The 17,427-nt window shown below is 47.6% G+C and overlaps 1 protein-coding gene across 1 annotated transcript in view; it reads left to right on the forward strand.

Annotated features, from left to right (window-relative positions):
* The first annotated feature begins 3,314 nt into the window (after positions 1–3,314).
* Positions 3,315–17,427, forward strand: part of PELI2 (pellino E3 ubiquitin protein ligase family member 2) — a 183,800-nt gene continuing 169,687 nt past the window's right edge. Inside the window, exon 1 of the mRNA XM_059373271.1 lies at positions 3,315–3,812. Coding sequence (XP_059229254.1) covers positions 3,736–3,812 — 77 coding nt within the window. The 5' untranslated portion in view covers positions 3,315–3,735. The remainder of the gene's footprint in view (positions 3,813–17,427) is intronic.

Raw genomic sequence — 17,427 nt, forward strand, 5'->3', positions numbered from 1 at the left:
AATACCAGAAGGTATTTGATTGGCTTTATTTAAGGTATGGTTAAGACAAGCAAACTTCGTCACTGGATGTTTTCATTCTAGCTTAAAAGGGGTAGATATAACAGGGGGAGAAATCAAGAGAAAGCCTTACATTTCTTATTTGCGTTAGTAAACATATGGCCTTTGGTAGCCCAAGAAATAGCATCAGCTCCCTCTGGGAATCTGTGGGTGGGTCATCCTCTCCAGGAGAGTGGCTTAGGAGAGATGCAAATGGAATGGTAAGCAAGGAGGGAAATGGGCGGGTCTGCCTTGGCAGCTAGGTCAGTCCACCCCACCATGGGCTGGCAGATGGCACAGCCAGATTGTCCCACCAGCCTGGAGCTACTAACTAAAACAATTACATTCAAAAAGAGATAAATTCATGCTACAATCAGATTCCTAGTATTAGCTAGGGACGGTAGAGATAATATTCTAATTGGTGTAAGTTGTGAGCAGAAAACTCATAAAGGATGGACAGAGAAAGGTACAAGTTGCCTTCTAAAGGGACACAAGTCACTGACTCTCTGAAAACGTTACATTTATGCCCCATCACTCTGCTCCCCTCGCAGCCCTGCCATTTAATACCACTTAAAAAGTGTTCTTTTACTTATACTCCTGTACATTTCCTTGAAATCAGAGAATACAAATTTGGAGAGCTTGAGCCCAAAGTATAAAGTAGATATAGTTTCAGTGGGCCTATGCTCTGTTTACAAAAAGACAAACAAACCTGAATGAGTTGTTTGACAGTTCCAAAAGGGGAGATTTGGCATAAAATTCAGGATTTGGGCTTTTAAAAAAGTTAAAGTTAGCAATAGTGAGCTGTTACTGTCACATGGCAGCCGTTTGCTGGAGATGAGATGCTCATGTTCGATGGCATGGCTCACCAATTTGCCACAGTCCTCATTCAGCCCTTGTGCTCATTTGGATTTTCACTCCTGGTCCCTGCATCCATTCCTGAGGCTTTCGGGTCTCAGAATGATTTACAAAACTGGTGTGGCAGCCCTGAGCTGCCTACAGTAAAAGTCTCCAGTGAAAAAAACAAAACAACAATAATAAGAAAAACAAAACAAAACACCCCCCCCCCCGCCAAAATACTAACCCCCCCCATTTAAAGCAACACTTCCTAAATAATTCTAATAAAGACAGACCTGATTCAGAACCATAAACATGCTCAAAGACACGCTGGGAGAACAGAAAGAGAGCACTGCACCTCTGAAAGTCAGGGGCGCCATGGGCAGACAGCAAGAATGGAGAACCTGCAAAGACTGGGACATCCCATGGGAAACTCTCAGCCTAGGGTTTGAAATACTTAGTAGGAGGTTAATAAATATTTGTTTCTATCTTCCTAAGAGCAGATGCAGAGCACAGCAAGGAGGAAATGGAGCCAGAATAGTGTAATGTAATGCACAAAAGCACAGCACGCCAAGAGAGAAGGAGGGAGGAGGTAATTGTAGCCTAGAGAGCTGTAGCAGCAACAGAACAAGCCTGGAGAAGTTCGAATGACAGAGCCAAGTACTGTAATAACAGGGGACTGTGTAACCATGGCATGATCGGATAGATCTTTGCTAGTCACACATCTATATGGTAAGTAGAAGCATAGAATACATAGATGAAGGTAGCATTAATCAAACAAAATTCAGACGGAAATTCACATTAAAACCCTGGTGATGAGAGAACATTTAACCGTGGGTTAAAACTACAACAGAATATATATATTAAAAAATACAGAGAATATATAAAATATGTAGAGAAACTGTATTCAGTTGAATTATATAATTTCTTATAGTTAGCTGAAACAGTTCATGGTTTAGATTTTGTGTGTGTGTGTGTGTGTTTGGCTTACCAATGGTGTGGCTCTAGTTACTTTGGAACAATTCATTTCTAAAGCCTCAATTTTATAAAAGATCAGTTAATAACCAAAGTAAAACTTTCTGAAGCATCATTTCACCATAGTAATAACCTGTCAGGGAATGTCAGGCAAAGGGTGTTGAACAGCAGAATGGAAGGTTATAGATGTAGTCATTTCTTTTCTAGCCCTTTCCTTAGGGTCATGGCTAATCATTGTTTATGCATAGGGTAGCTTTTGCAGTATTTATTTCTCTAAATATTATTCTCTAAATATTTAACAATCTTGGGAGGCAGTGACTGGCAAATTATGGAGTTCCTAGTAGGTTATGAGTGTGTAATAAATGGTAAAACAATAAAACCCTGCATGATGAAAAACAGCAGTCAGTAAATCTATTATACTCTAAACCATTTTATTTTATTTATTTTTTAAAATAATTTTTAAAATTTATTTGACAGACAGAGATCACAAGTAGGCAGAGAGGCAGACAGAGAGGGAAAGCAGGCTCCCCGCTGAGCAGAGAGCCCGATGCGGGGGTGCGGGGGGGGGGGGGGGGGAGTGGGCTCCATCCCAGGACTCTGGGATCATGACCTGAGCCAAAGGCTTTAACCCACTGAGCCACCCAGGTGCCCCCTCTAAACCATTTTAAAGCCATAGTAGTAACTATTTAGAAGAGCATTGTAAGCAAACACAGTGGGTTGACTACATTATGGTAATAAAGGAACATTGATACTCACTAAAAAGTTCGCCCAGGTAATTTCCTCTTAAATGAGAGACGGTATGGGAAAAATGGGTGGAGTATGGATTAAAACAACAACAACAACAACAACTTTTTTTTTTTTTTTTTAAGCCATGTAGAACCTTGCTGACCACAAACCGGGTAACTACATCCTATGCAGTGGTGGGATGCCCCAAATGCCTTCAAAAGTCAAAACTCCTCTAATTTAGCACCAGTTAGCAAGCCCCTGCAAATTTCTAAATGTCTTCAAGCTTTGAAAGACTTGGTTTTGGAAGAAGAGTTACCCAGGTGCACGAGCGCAGCACCTCCAGATGTATGCCGCTATACAGTAACACGGGGAGAGCAAATGCTATCTAACCAGAGAGGAAGTTCTTTTTTTACATCTAACGGAACCCGGGACTGCTAGGCTAAGCTCGGGAACCTTGACTATTGCGTTTCCGGGATCCAGCGCAGCCTTCAGCTGCTGGAGAACTGGACTGCAAGGGCTGAGAACCCCGTGCTTTAAGTTTGGGGAAGGAAGCGAGAGGGGGAAAAAAAATAGAACTGTTCCTTTAAGAACTTCCTTTCCCTTTTACTCTATGTTTACATAACACGGGGGCTGTTCCACCGCGGGGCCTGAGGGGGGCGGGGAGGGGGGCGCGGGCCGCCCCACGCGCCAGGGGGAGGGGGCGCCGGGCGGGTCGGGGGCTGCGGGGCTTCGGGCGGCTGGCCGGGCGGCTCCCACCTGCCCGCGCGCGAGAGGGGCGGCTCCGTGGTCTTGCCCCCGCCCCTCCCCCGCTCGCTGCCCCCGCCCCTCCCGCGCTCGCTTTCTCCCTCCCTCCCTCCTTCCCTCCGCGGGGCTCCGGCGGCGGCGGCGGCGGCGCTCGGCGCGGGCAGGTCCCCCTACTGCCCAGTCCCATTTGTTGCCGAGTCCGGCTCGGAGCGGCAGCGGCGTGCGGAGCTCCCGGGAGCGCGGCGGGGCAGCCGCACAGCCACGACGGAGCAGCCGCGGGACTGGCCGCCCCGCGCCCCCTTCGCCGCCGTGCCCTTCCCCGGCGCGCTCACCCCCTTCTCAGGATGGGATTGTAGCGGAGGCGCGGACTCCGCGGGGATCGCGGCGGAGGAGGCGGCGGCGGCGGCCGATCGGGGCTCCATGTTTTCCCCTGGCCAGGAGGAGCACTGCGCCCCCAATAAGGAGCCGGTGAAATACGGGGAGCTGGTGGTACTGGGGTGAGTCCCGAGATCTCCGCGGGGGCTTAACGGCGGCCGCCGAGTGCTCCGGACTGGGCGGCCGCGGGGAGCCGGCATCCCCGAGCGGGGCCAGCGGGGTGGCTCGGGCGCTCCCTGGGGAACGCCGGGGCTCTCGGGGCGGCGGGGGCGTCTCTGGGGCCGGGGCGGCAAGCGCTCGGGGAGCGGTGCTCCCCATCCGCGCGCGCGGGGTGCTGCAAAGACCGCCGAGATGCTCTTTCCCCGCGGAGGACGGCGGCCGAGGAAGTGGCGGAGTGGGGTCGGCCCCGGGGAGGCAGGGACTGTGGCGATCCCGCGTCCCGCGGGGCGCTGCTCTCGGGGACAGAGTCCTCGTCCTTACCCGGGGGGAGGGAGGGGCGGACCCTTGCTCCACTTCCCCGCGCGCCCTGGGTCAGGGAGGGCGCGTAGGGGCAGGGGCCGGGGCCGAGGCGCCGCGGTCGTAGGCACCTCACGGTGTGTGGGGAGACCCCCTCCCCCCCCCAGTTGACGAAGCTGAAAGGTCGGTGGGGCCCGGTCCCCGGGGACCCTCTGCCGGGTGGCCTGTAATCCCGGGTCTCGGAACTCCGAGCGCGGAGCTGCGGGCTCGGCCGCCGCGGGCGGCGGGATCAGCGCGGTGGGCGTCCGCGGGCAGCTCTTTGCATATTGTTATGGTGACCGCCGCGGGTAGCTGCAGCCCGGGGGCAGTGAACTGTCTGTGACCCGGGCGGGCGGGCCGGCCCTCGGCCCTCCCAGGCGAGAGTGTCCTGGAGGGGGCAGGGACAAGGCAGCGCCTGCCGGGGCTCCGGGGTGCGGGGCCGCATCCCCACCGTCCCGGGCCGCGGCCTCGCTGCTGTTCTCCCGGCGCCGGGGAGCCCGCCAGCCTCGGCTCCCTCTCCGCTTGTGAAAACCACATTTTGAAGATAGTAATTATCTACAATCGTTAAACGGCAGCAATTAGAGACTTCATCTACTTCCTGAGTTTCCTTGTGACATTTCTATTGTTTACCCTTAATAAGCCGGGAGAGAGGCTTCGCGGGATTAAAGTAGGATAAAGTGGGCAGTGAAAGGGGAGCAGAATGGGGAGGAGGGAAGTGCAGGAAACTCGGGAGTGGGAGCAACTTGGATTTCGCATTTGGAGAAGAAAGGATTATTTTCTCCTTTGGATGTGTCACTCTTGGGAACCCGCGCTTTTGTCCTTCTCTGTTGAAAGACCTGTATTCAGACGGTCTTTGGTGCTGATAGGTAGGCTTAGCCCGTATATGAGGAGCCACGGGTAGGGAGGATCTCGGCGAACTCTGAAAAACGTGTTTTGATAACTGAATACGTTGAAGTAAGTGCCGACTTAAAAATAATTTTGAAGAGAAGGGTTTTTAAGGGAAGCTTCCAGACACAGTACAGCTGGAAGTTGTCTAGTTCTCCTCACGTTGTTGCTAGAGTATTAAGTGGAGGATTATTGGAAATCTCATTACCTATTTTGAAGTTTGCAGATAAGCGGTTTTCCCCACCTGCATCTTAATTGCGCTGAAGAGACAGATGTCAGGGTTCAGAGGAAGGAGAGGGGAATGACAGGGGGAAAGCCCAAGGTTAGCTTGTCTTATGTAACGTCAGCCCAACCTAATTTTGTGGAGTTTGGTTTTGTTTGTGTGTCTGGCTTTCCAGTGTGTTTAACATACTTTGTGAACTCGAAGCGAAAGATTAACGTACTCCAGAACTTTATTTCATTATGTCCTTTTGAGGAAATCATTGTGGAGATGTTTCAGAAAAACAGTGTTCAAGTGGGCCTTGGAGAGGTTTTGTGTTTATAGCTGCAAGTGCAGAGCGTTCCAGAGCCGTGGAAAGGATTTAGACTCAGGATTGTCCTGGTATCATAGGCTTATTCCAAAGTAGGCTGTGTCAATGTGTTGCCCATCGCATGTGCTGTGTGCTCAACTGATGGTTTTCCAGGAGACACTAAGTATGACATAGTTGGCAATTTACCATTTGGGGCCAGACACCTGATAGGTGCCTGCCCTGCTTAGGTATTCAGGATCTTGCACTGAGGAAGAAGCTCAGTTTAGTGTGGAGGGGCGGGCATCAGCAGAAAGAAACATGTAAACAAATGAATAATACATGGCAATCTCAGGTGTTGCCAGGCTCACCACCAAAGGTGGTTAACTTGCAGAATGCGCTGGGTAGGTATTGCTTTCTTGAACTGGGAGGTCAAGGCAGGTTTCTCAGAGAAACTGAAATGTGAGTTGACCTCAGACTGCTCAGAAGATACTTGTCAGGTTATTGAATACTTGAGAAGAATTCTAGTCTTTTTTGAGGGTAGATTTCTGACTCTTTAGAAATAACACACACTGAAGAATCCTCGGGAAATAGTGAGTAATAGGTAGACTTCAAAGAGACCCTATTTATTTGTATCCTACTCCCAGGACTTGAGATAGTGCCCTGCCCCCTTCAAACAATCGTAACCCTCAAAGAATCAATATCACCTTTGCATATCTGATCATTTGAGACATAAATATTGATAAGAGAATTTCTAGTCGGTTTTATTGATAAAATTAATCTTGACCTCTAAAAATGACAATATTGGTACTGATAAAAGCTTTTACTTTTTTTTTTTTGTAGTTGTACAACTACCTTTCATTTCTCTTCTAAATTTCTTCTTTTTTTTCCTCTCTTCTAAATTACAGATTAAAATGTTAGAAATCCTGGGGAGCAGACTGAGGAACTATATACACATATGTGTATATGTACAGACATACACATATATGTGTATAAATGTATGTGTGAAGAGCTATATATGTATCATGTCCACATCCACATGCAAATATGTGTCTTTTCACGTATTACACAATATTAAGGAACTTGACAGGTAGTTAGGGTGTTAATAGAGTCATCACCTTCTTGTTGGATTAGTGGAATTTCATTATTTCTGGATTCCAACCAATGAATGTGTCATGACACAACCCTTTGTTGTGCCCATTGCATGATTCAGGGTAGAGAAAATGACTGGTCTAAGTGTCAGGTCTTTCTTGCTATTCATTGTAAAGCTGGCTGGCACGTTGAGGTTGAGGAAGCATGTCTGGATTTGAGAGGCCGTTCACTGTAGTGGGGAGAGCATTAAGGTATGGTTGGGAGACCCAGATTCAATCTCCACTTTCTTGCCAGCTAGCTTTGTGACTTTGGCTTATTAGTCTCTTACCCTGTCTCTGCTTCTTCAGCCATAAAGGAAATATGATTGGGTTAGGCCATCTTTAAGGATCCTTCCTTGTCTGTACCCTCTAATACTGTTCCTTGGTTCAACTGTGGAAAATGCAGTTAACATTTAGTGTGTTGGTTTTGAATACTCTTAAGGTGACGGATGGTGACAGGGAAAGACCAATGCGATCACTTCCTTTGAAGTAGGTATGTGCAAAACAGGCTTGTAAAAAAAAGTTGTAATGGTGCGCACGTATTTGTCTCATTCGGTTATATGTGAAGACATTCAAATTTGGTAAAACTTCCTGTTCCAAACCTAAGAAAAAGCAATAATGTTTCGCAGTTAAGCTCAATAGACTGGAAAAGCCAGCATAAGGAAGAGAGAAGATGGGTAGGGCTTTGGAACTGGAAGGGGCCTAAGAGGTGCTGGTATACATTTAGCCCTTTTATTTTACTGAAGAAGAAGCAACTGAGGTTCCCGGCGGGAAGGAGATTTGTTTAAGTTCATAGCTGAGCTGGATCACGGCGCTGCCCTGGTCACTGTTTTCCCACTGCAGGGCAGATTCCAGCAGGGCTGTGAGTTCCTCAAAGCTTCAGGTTTTTTGGTAACTTGCATGAGGGGAGCTGAATCCCTTTCTGTTTTAGTATATGTGCTGCCCAAGCGAGCACCTGAATCCCTTCCTGGATTCAGTTTGAAGCATGCAGCTCTTGTGCTGACTAATGGCCCATCATGGTTTTTGGGGAAAATATTGCTTACTCTTAGTTCCCCTCACCTCACAGTGGAATGGGTAATACATTTTGCAAGACTTTAATTTTAATTTGATGCTTCACCAAATGTATTTTTATTGGCTCTCCCAACAAAGGTTTTTGGGGTCTTGAGATAGAATTCACAAAATCCCTGAACTTGGGATTGGGGAGGAAAATGCATCTCTGTTTTCACTACAGTCAGATTGAAATTTACAGTTTCACTCAATTAGGATACTGGGCAGCAGAGAGAAGTGCTGCTTGATTTGCTCCTCACTGCATTAATACAGAGCTGCTTATATGATTGTATCATCACTTAAAACTGTCTTGATAACTAAGCATAATTATTTTCTCTTGTAATCCTTTGTATTTTATTGTATGCATTTAAACCATTTTTCTGGGAAGGGCTCAGTAGTCTTTACCAGACTGCCAAAGGGATCCTTGGCACAAAAATGGGCTAAAAACCTCTACAAAAGAATGGCTATGAATATGACTGAAAATGAAGTATTTTAGTGGAAACTGATTAAGGTCTTCAAAGGGCTAAAAAGTCAGGCATGGGGTGGGGTGGGGGAACTTGCCATTTTTTTTCCTTTGGATGGTGCAGCAGCTATCAGGTAATACAAAGAAGGCAGTTCCTTGAAGAGTTTATGGTCTTTATTTTTTAAAACAAGCAGCTCCCGATTTCTATATGCTGTTTTCATTTTAACCTTGGCGCCTTGCCTTTGCACCCCTCCTTTTCTCATCCTCCTCTCTAATTTGGGGCCGAAGACTTCAAACACTGGTATCCTTTAAGACTAAAAGGTCTTTGAACCTTTTTTTTTTTTTTTTTCCATATAGGAAACAAAATCTTTACTGTCACTCAGCATGTGGGGTGATCTGAAGAGCTCAGATCTGTTTGTGTGGATGGAGTGTCTCATTCTGGAGGCTATTAATGGTCATGATGTTACTAGCTTTGGGTTGCTATATTTTCCTTTACTAACTTTAGCCTTGTTTGGAGTATGTGGCTGTCTGTGTGGTTTCTTGTCTGACTTTCTCAGATTTACTGGTTTCCCTCTTGAACACATCAAGACTGACACCTTCATTAGGACTTTCCATTTTTTGGTTTTATTTCATCATGGGATCCGTATTTGGGGATGCTTTATATAAACAAAAATAAAACCGGGTTGATGCAGGTCCCAGCAACTTTACCACATACATTTTGTCCAAGAGATGAAACAGACACACAAAACACTGAAAACCCCAAAACATCCCATTGCTGTACTTGAAGGAGACCAGTATTGTTACTTTGGGGCAATGATTCTGTATCTGTAGGGATCAGCAGCGTAGTGTTCCCGAAGTAAGTTAGGTGGTGCTGTTCTTTGGCTTTTGAATGGCGACAGCAGCAACTCGGTGGACCTCATTGGTATAGGAGAAAAATAACTGGAAAGGAAATTTGAACATTGTTCTGATTTAAGTGAAAATTTCTCCTGGGGTATGCAGAACCTATTTTGTAAAAAGCAAAGTGAGGGTATAAATGATTCAGTTATTAGTTCTTCCTGAACTTACTGTTATCTCCAGCTTCTGGAAAATAAAATGATAAGAGCAGAAAGTGCTTCATATTTTTTTAGCTTTGTTTAAATCAGCTCTTCTCAGCCGTTGTCTCAAACCATCTCGTAAGTAATGATCAGTGTTGAGTTATGGGTCCAGTAATTTATGAGAAGGAATCAAGTGTTGATCTTTCAAATGATTCTGAGACGTCCCTTTCATAATGTCATTATGCTTTCTGATATGTTTTCTCAAGTGGGAGGGAAAGGGGTGGAGTTAGAGCCGGCAAGCCAGGAATGTAGTCATTCCACAAATAGTTATTGGGTGTCTACTCTTCTGGGCACAGGGAATTCAGACAGGGCAATCACATTCCCTGCCCTCGTGAACTGCTATCTGATTCTTGTTACAGCTCCTTAGTGAATAGCCATTACCAATATATAGTACATTGATGGATTCTACAAATATTTGGGCGTCTACTAGTGTGGGATGCTGAGCTTGGCACTAAGGGATGCAGTGAAGAATAAGGTTGGGACAGTCCCTGCCAGTTTGGAGCCTGCAGTCCAGTTGGAGAGACAGAAAGCAATCTACAGAACGAAGGGTCACCTAACACCATGCCCAGATGGGAAGAGGCCAGCCAGGAGGAGGTGAGGGGGACAGAGTGCTCTTAGACAGAGGCCACACTGTGCTCCGAGACCCAGAGGCCAGTGTATCTGCTCCTCTGAGGAACAGAGAGAAAAGGCCTGCATGGCTAGAAGAGTAGTTGAGTTAAAAACATGAGAGTGAGGATGGGGGCAGGTCATAAAGTACTTAGAAATCACTGGAAAGATTCTGGACTTTATCTTGGGGGCCACCATAGCAAGGTTTTCAGCTCTGAAAAGGAAGTGGAGAAAGCACTTCTATGAAGGGGGCTACAGCCTAGGAGGAGAAGGAGGTGGAGGGAATAGCAGAGGTCAGAGCCTCCATGAAACAGACAAGGAGGGAACAGAGTGTGAGCCAGTGAGCAGCTACTTAGTTCCAGATTCTGGTTCCTGTCCTCTGTCCGGAGCTCGGCGTGTCTGGCCATTCATGCAGTATCAAAAGTACTGGCTGGGGACCAGTGCTGCTCAGGGAAGCCCATGAGACAGACAACACCCCGCCAGGGCAGGGGGGGTATTACCTTTTAGCGGGAGTGGGGCACTGTGTACACAGGCGGGCAAACAGCTGGGTAAAACAGGTGCTAGGAAGAAAAGAAAGCAGGATGAACGGGAAGAAAGTACCTAAGTAGGTAGGGGTGGGGGACTTACAGGGTAAGGAGCTAGGGATGAGGCAGGGGGAGGCCCTGGTAGGCTAAATAATCAGGAAAGGCTTTTCTGAGAAAATAATCTTGTGTCCTCTGAGAGTGCCCACTTTTTCAATTTTTATTCCCCCCCCCTTTTTTTGCTTTAAGCCCCGCTGAGTGAGTTCCACTCTTAAAGCCAAAGCATTCCAATTATTATTCTAGTGAAGGAGGCAGAGTATGTAAGCAAATAACCAAAGGGAAAACAGAAGTGTAAACAAATATAGGGGCTTATATTTAACACCTCTAGAGAGGAACGTGGTCCAGTCCACTGTGCTCTCGCCGTGTGCACAGAGTGGCGACTGTGTTCCACTAGAGTTGGCCGAGGTCGTCTGGTTTCCCCTTGCAGCTGGCTGCCGGAGGGCAGGGACCTTGTCTTGGCCTCCCTTGGAGTGCTGGGCACCCCTTTACAGGCGTGCAGTAGGCACTCGCCAGGGACGGGGCAGGGATGGATTTGTGTGGCACATTCCCATGCCCCACACGGCACCAAGCAGCCCTGGGGCTCCTGGCATGGTTTGGGATCTGGAAGCAGCTCTCCCATTCTGTAGCACAGCTGTGGGTTGTGTCAGCAGTCCACACACCCCCACCCCCCTTCAGGGCCCAAGTTCAAGGCTCCCTGCACTGCTAAACTCGGACATCAGATATGCCAGTTTCCACTTTTATTTGTTTTTCTTTTTGTCAGTCACCTAATATCATTTTGTCACCTGCAGAAAGTCCTGCCTTGAAGGGAAGCAGGCCATCTGCTTGGATCCCACCAGCTGCTCCGAGCTGAGCTGCATTGCAGTGTGCCTTGGTCGCATTGAAAGGCTGCGGTCATTAGCGCCTGTTAATGATGGCTGGAGAGACCACGCGATACAAGCCTCTTGGACGACAAACCTAATACATATGCAGTGGGCCATTTTCAGTGTCAGGTTGAAGACTGTGGCAAGTCATTCTTGACTGAGGTTTTATTTCCAGCCGTCCACATAATGCCTCTCACTCTCAAAACATTTAACTCTGCGCGTTCCCTGCTTTTGTGCTCATGCAGGCTCTTTTTTGAGGATAGGAATCATTATTGCAAGCTTGGTACTTCCATTCTAATTGGTACTGGCTTAGCGGAATCTGGCCAGAGCAGGCGGCTGTGTGTCTGGCTTTGAGGCTGTTGGTGTGAAACTGCTGTGTACTGCTACCGGGGGCCCCTGAGGAACCCCAGAGGCACCTCCTCCATTCCCATCCCTACCTGGGATTCTTGTGCTTCGTCGTGCCACATGGTCATAGAACACTCTGTGGACAGTCAGAACTTGTGATGGGAGAACAGTGGGGATTTCTGGAGTGCTTGATTGATTGGCTGGTTACCTTGCGGAAAGGCCCTTTCTGCACAGTGACCATAGACGCAGAGGAGTGTGCCTCACGCCAGATCACCGAAGATGACACAGACAGCTTTATGCATTACAGTATGCATTAGGGTACATTAGAGTTCACTGTGGTTTGTCTGCTTTTGTTATTACATGCTCGTGGAGAGAATTCAGAATGAAATCTCTACTTTTGCTCAGCTGCTATGTATATGGTATACAGGAAAGTTATTGTACATATAGCCATACTATTTGTCAGCACTTTATGCTTCTCAATATAGTTTTTTACACACCTGAGCTGTTCCATTTAATAAACATTTGTTGGTTTGGTGCTTGAAACTGTCCAGTGGGGGAATTGTACTGAATGGCCGTGTTGTTGAGGCAAACATGACCCAACTTTCCTGGATGGTCTTGTAGTGATCAGGGAAGAGGAAGTCAGGGTTTTGGCTTAATCCTGTGTTCCTTCCCTGATGTCTACAAATAGGATCCATAGTAGTTCCCTGTGTGTGTTTGTGTGTGTGTGTGATAGAGAGAGAAAGAGGATGTGCGTGCTGGACCTCCCATCAGGAGGTGAATCCCCACCCCTCAAATCTGGGCTGGTTTTGTGATTTGCTGTGAGCAGTCCATGTGAGGGAAGTGACACTTTGTGACTTTTGAATGTTGCCTTAAAGGGAGTTGTAGCTTCCACCTTTGTCCTCTGTATTAGTTTGCTAGAGCTGCCATCACAAAATGTGGCATCTTCAACAACAGAACTTTATTTTCTCACAGTTCTGGTGGCTGGATGTCCAAGATCAAGGTGTTGGCAGGTTGGATTTCTCCTGAGTCCTCCCTGCTTGGCTTGTAGATGGCTGTCTCTCCTTGTGTCCTCAGATGGCCTTTGTCTCTGGGTGCCCACCCCGGTGGCCTTTCCCTGTTCTGTTAAGGACACCAGGCATATTGGATGAAAGCCCAACCATTTGACCTGATTTCACCCTAATTACCTCTTTAAAGACCCTCTCTCCAAAAACAGTCACTGGAGGGTAGGACGTCAACATACCAATTCAGTCTGTAATACCCCCTGAGAAGGCAGCCTCCAGCCAATCCAGACCCCCGGCTGAGGCAGCGGACCTGGGAGTGAAGCTTTGGTAAATCCTTCAGCCCATCAGGCTGCCCCGTCCACCCCACATGGAGCAGAGATGAGCCATTTCCACCCAGCTTTGCCCAGGTGAGGGAACCGTGGGTGGTGGTTTTTAGCCACTCCACACTGAGGTGGTTTGTTAACTCGGCGACGGACAATTCAGACACTGCTGTTCCCTGCATGGGGTTCTGCTGTCAGACCTGACAGACTGATCTGGAAAAATTCACTGAGCTTTTGTTGAGTTGTTTTTTGTTTCCTTCGGGTTATTGATTATTTTAATAAGCACAATTTCAGCCTTTTAGATGAGTTATTCCAGACATTAAGTACCGTATGGTCTGAAAATCTTAGCTAACAGACGCATTTGTGGAATAACTCGATCACGTGTGCATCATCTCCGAGTCTCTTTGCCTTCGTTAATCTCCGTAATCAATATTCTCTCCTGAAATACGCTGAAAGCACAGGAGGTGAAGAATGGCCCAGCTTAGCCAAGAACCATGCTTCTGGAATGCTTGAACTTAAGTAGCTTTAACTCAGGGAGCTAATGCATGACACAGATTTTCAGGCTTTTCAAGGCCACCTGACATGAAGCAGTAGAGCCCACAGAGATTTGAGTAGGGGAGGTCATCTCTACCAGGATCTTGCAGGCACAGGGCGATGGATGGGCCGGAAGAACGTGTGCACACTGCAGCTGGGTGGTGAAATGACAGGATGGAAAGCTCATTTCTATCAGTCTCATGTGTCTGTGGCTGTCAGTGGTGAGAAGGAAGACCCCTGTTCCTGAAGGACCTTATGTATCTCATTCACGCCATGGAGACCGGTTATATGATGGGTAAGAGGGGAGGGGAGACGCGAGATTGCCCTGGGGTGGCATGGTCAGGGCTGGGCCCGTGGCGTCAGCCAACCGCATGGCTCACACCAGCACACACGCAGAAGCCACCAGTTACCACCTCCAGTTGGAGCATGTTGGTGGAAAAAGAAAAAGATTCCTGTAATACAGTGAATGTAACTTCCTCAATATCCCTCAATTCTGTTTAGGGGATTTTAACATTTGCCATTTTTAATCAGAGGGACTGAAACAGGTAAAAGTCAGAATTTTGCAATCAGAATTTATAAACTGAATGTAAAAGAAATTTAGACTTCTACATGATCTGTTTTGTATGAACTACTGTAATTTGGTCGCTTTTTAAAACTCAGTGCCTCACAAAGACTTTTGGGCTACCAGATACAGAGATAGGTGTATTTTACCACATGTGTCTTCTGTGTGAATAGATACTTAATTCAAAAAGGGAGCCAGTATACATACTAGAAGTTAAGCACTTACAGACAGATCCACTAAACACTAACCACGTAGGAGGGGTGAGCTGATGGCTGTTGTTGCTGTTTTGATGCTGCTGCTGATTGCACAGTTAGGAACCCACATAAGGAGATGCCCTCCAGGGGCTGACAACCCGAGGTCAAGGTGAATAACTTAGCAACCAACCATACCGGTGCAGAGGAGAGCTGGGTGGAGGCAGCTGTTCCTTCAGGTGAACTGGAGGCCAGATTCTGTTAGGTGTTCTGCTTGATCGGTCCCAGGAATTGGATTTTATTATTTGGAAAGCAAGGCTCCAGTTCAGGTAACTCACCTCATCGGTGGCAGGGCCTGATTTGAAGGTAGGTCTGTAGTGCTCTGAAGCTTGTTTCTTTCTGCCAGGGTGAAGGTCAGAGGCAAGTATATTCCTGAAAGCTTGGGAAAGATATCCTGGAGGAACGGGCCTCAGCGGAGTTTTATGGGGTGAGCTGGGGTTTTTATAGGCCAGGAGTAGTAAAGGCCTGGGATGTTTGGCTGGAGACCCAAGGGCTTGGGGAAGGAGAGGAAGTTGGAGAACTGTCAGCTAGTCGGCAGCTACTCGTGCTGGGGATAAGCAGGTAATAACCGAGTGGTCCCTGCCTTCATGGAGCTGAAGGGGGGAAACCTTGGTTCTGCTAGGAGGGAAGGATTTCATTTAGGTTGAGATGAGGAGAGTGAGTAGGAATTAGCCGAGGGTCACAGGGGGAGAAGAATGGTGTGTGTAAGACACATTTAGAAGCTGAGGAGCTGAGAGACATCTGGTGGTTTTGGAAATTAGAGGGCTGGAGGGGTCAGTGTCTCTTAAGAGACACCGGGGCAAGCGTGCCTCGGGCCTGGTGAAGATTCATGCCTCCGAGCATGGTAAGCCTTGGCCTTCCAGGAGGTATTCCAGAGAGAGGGGCAGGCACCACTGCAGGCTTCTGAGCAGTTGCCTTAGGTAATTCTCAGGACAGATCAGATCTCCAGCCAGATCTGCATTTTCTCTTGTAGATGATTTCCCCCTCCTTGTCTCCAAGGGACTGTGGCTCACACTGGGTCTAGCAGTGAGAAATGGTGGTCGTGGGATCAAGTGCTCATTCACTCACTTCCTAGTGTGTTCGGGAAACTTGTGCAGAAGCCAGGAATGTTTGGGGGTTGGGCCCCATCCATCAGAGCAGATCTAAGAACCTTAAGCCACTTAGCCTACTGTCCTCTGGACCCTCGCTTTCCCTGACTCCAAGAGATGGCATCCCTTGTGCATTGTCCGCTGGCTGGAGAGGATCTGCAGCCCGTGGCCCCCTTTCACTGTCCCTGAGTAAGCTGAGTGTGCTAGCCTTCCAGCAAATCACCGGGGTCCTGGCTGTCTCTGGCCGAGCTGTGCCTGTGGCAGAGGTGTGGGCACAGGTGGGAGCAGTGTTGCCCATGGAACAGCCCTTCTGGTGGTGTGTGGATCCTGTTGCCGGGAGAGCGGAGCAGAGCAGTTTTCATTCTTGCAGGAGGTGCAGGGTGTCTGATTTCTGTCCTCTTTACCCGCCTTGCTTTTCCATTGCTCCCATTTCAACTTCTGCCTCACCTTTGGGGCGCTCTGCTCCTTCTAACTCGAAGTGGCAATCTCCTGTCAGAACCACAGTGTAGAATCATCCTTAAAGAGGGATCATTGGGACCTGAGCTTTCTCTTTTCTTCCTGCACAGATGAGGACATCCCAGCTACGCCGTTGATTCTTAATGGCGGGTTCTTTCTTTGGTGCACAGAGGTGCACAGAGGGCCCAGGCATTGGTCGTGATGGTGATGTCTCAGTGCCCTGGGATAAGTGCTTGCCCCTAGGCAGCTCCTGTGCAAAGTGCAGCTCATGCATTTGAGTTCTGACCAAGACGCTCAGGTACCATCACTTACCATTTTGTAGATGAGGAACTTGAACCATGGGTACAGGTGGAGAAACTTGTCTGGGGTCTCTGGGCTATCATGTAACAAAGCTTTGCTTCAAACCCAGGCCTTTCTAACTCCAACGCCTTTGTTCATAAAGCCTGTCGTGTGTGTGTGTATGTGTGTGTGTGTGTGTGTATGTGTGTGTGTGTGTGTGCAGCTTTGCACCTTTTCTGTTTATTTTATAACCAAACCCTTTCCGTACTGCATATTCTCATTAAACACAGTGACACAAAATCTTACTCGTTTAATGAGGTCACCAGTAAGGTTAAATGGTTTTTTTTTTTTTAATGTTTACAACTTAAATGAACCTTTTTTGGGGGGAGATTGCTACATATGTGCTTTGCCCACTTGTGTTTATATTCCTAGTGTATTTTCCAAAAAATGGAACTATGCGATCTCCAAGAAATAACTGCATGAATCCTTCTGTCTGGCTTCTTATTTACCTGAATATCTTAAAGTTATGTTCAAGAAAGACCCGCTTTTTTAATCCAAAATAATTCCAAGTTCATTTCTCTAGTTTTGAAGCCAGTGCACTGAGTTATTCCTTGTTCCTTGAGAAAAGCTCTTTAATCCCCTTAATTGTGGCAAAGCACTCCTGAAGGCTTTTTGTTCTTGCTGCTGTTGGGTGCTCATGTAGGCTAGCATTCATATTTTGTTTATAGCTTGGAAAGGGGGCTTCCAGCCCTTGTCCTCTCAAGTAAAGGTCTGTCTTTGGTTAGAAACTAATGTCCCTGCATGCTGATGTTTCCTTCCCTGTCTGCCCATCTTCCTGTTAGTATCGATGAAGGGAAAAGGCCCACCCAGCTTCCCTCTGTCTGCTCACTAAGGATGCTTAACACAGCGCGCTCCTGCAGGGGCATGAGCTCAGCTCATCTGAGAAGCACCAGCCAGCAGCAGTCAGGAAAAGTGCCTTTTATTTGCTATTCTAAGTGTTAACTTAGACCAGATGCCAACTTCAAGGCTTTGATGAAATTGTTGGCTTAGAACCTTCTGGAAGTTGGCGTAGCTTTATGCTGTACTATTCCAACCTTCCTGTGAGGGCATTTAAGCCTTTTCAGTCACAGATGTACGGCAAGGCGCAGATGACCCAGGGTTTCTGAAAACAATGTTCTTAGCTAACGGGCATTCTAAGATATCGGGTGGTAAAATACAAAAGGACAAATATAAC

This window comes from Mustela nigripes, chromosome 13, assembly GCF_022355385.1.
Source record: "Mustela nigripes isolate SB6536 chromosome 13, MUSNIG.SB6536, whole genome shotgun sequence".
Taxonomy (NCBI): Eukaryota; Metazoa; Chordata; class Mammalia; order Carnivora; family Mustelidae; genus Mustela; species Mustela nigripes.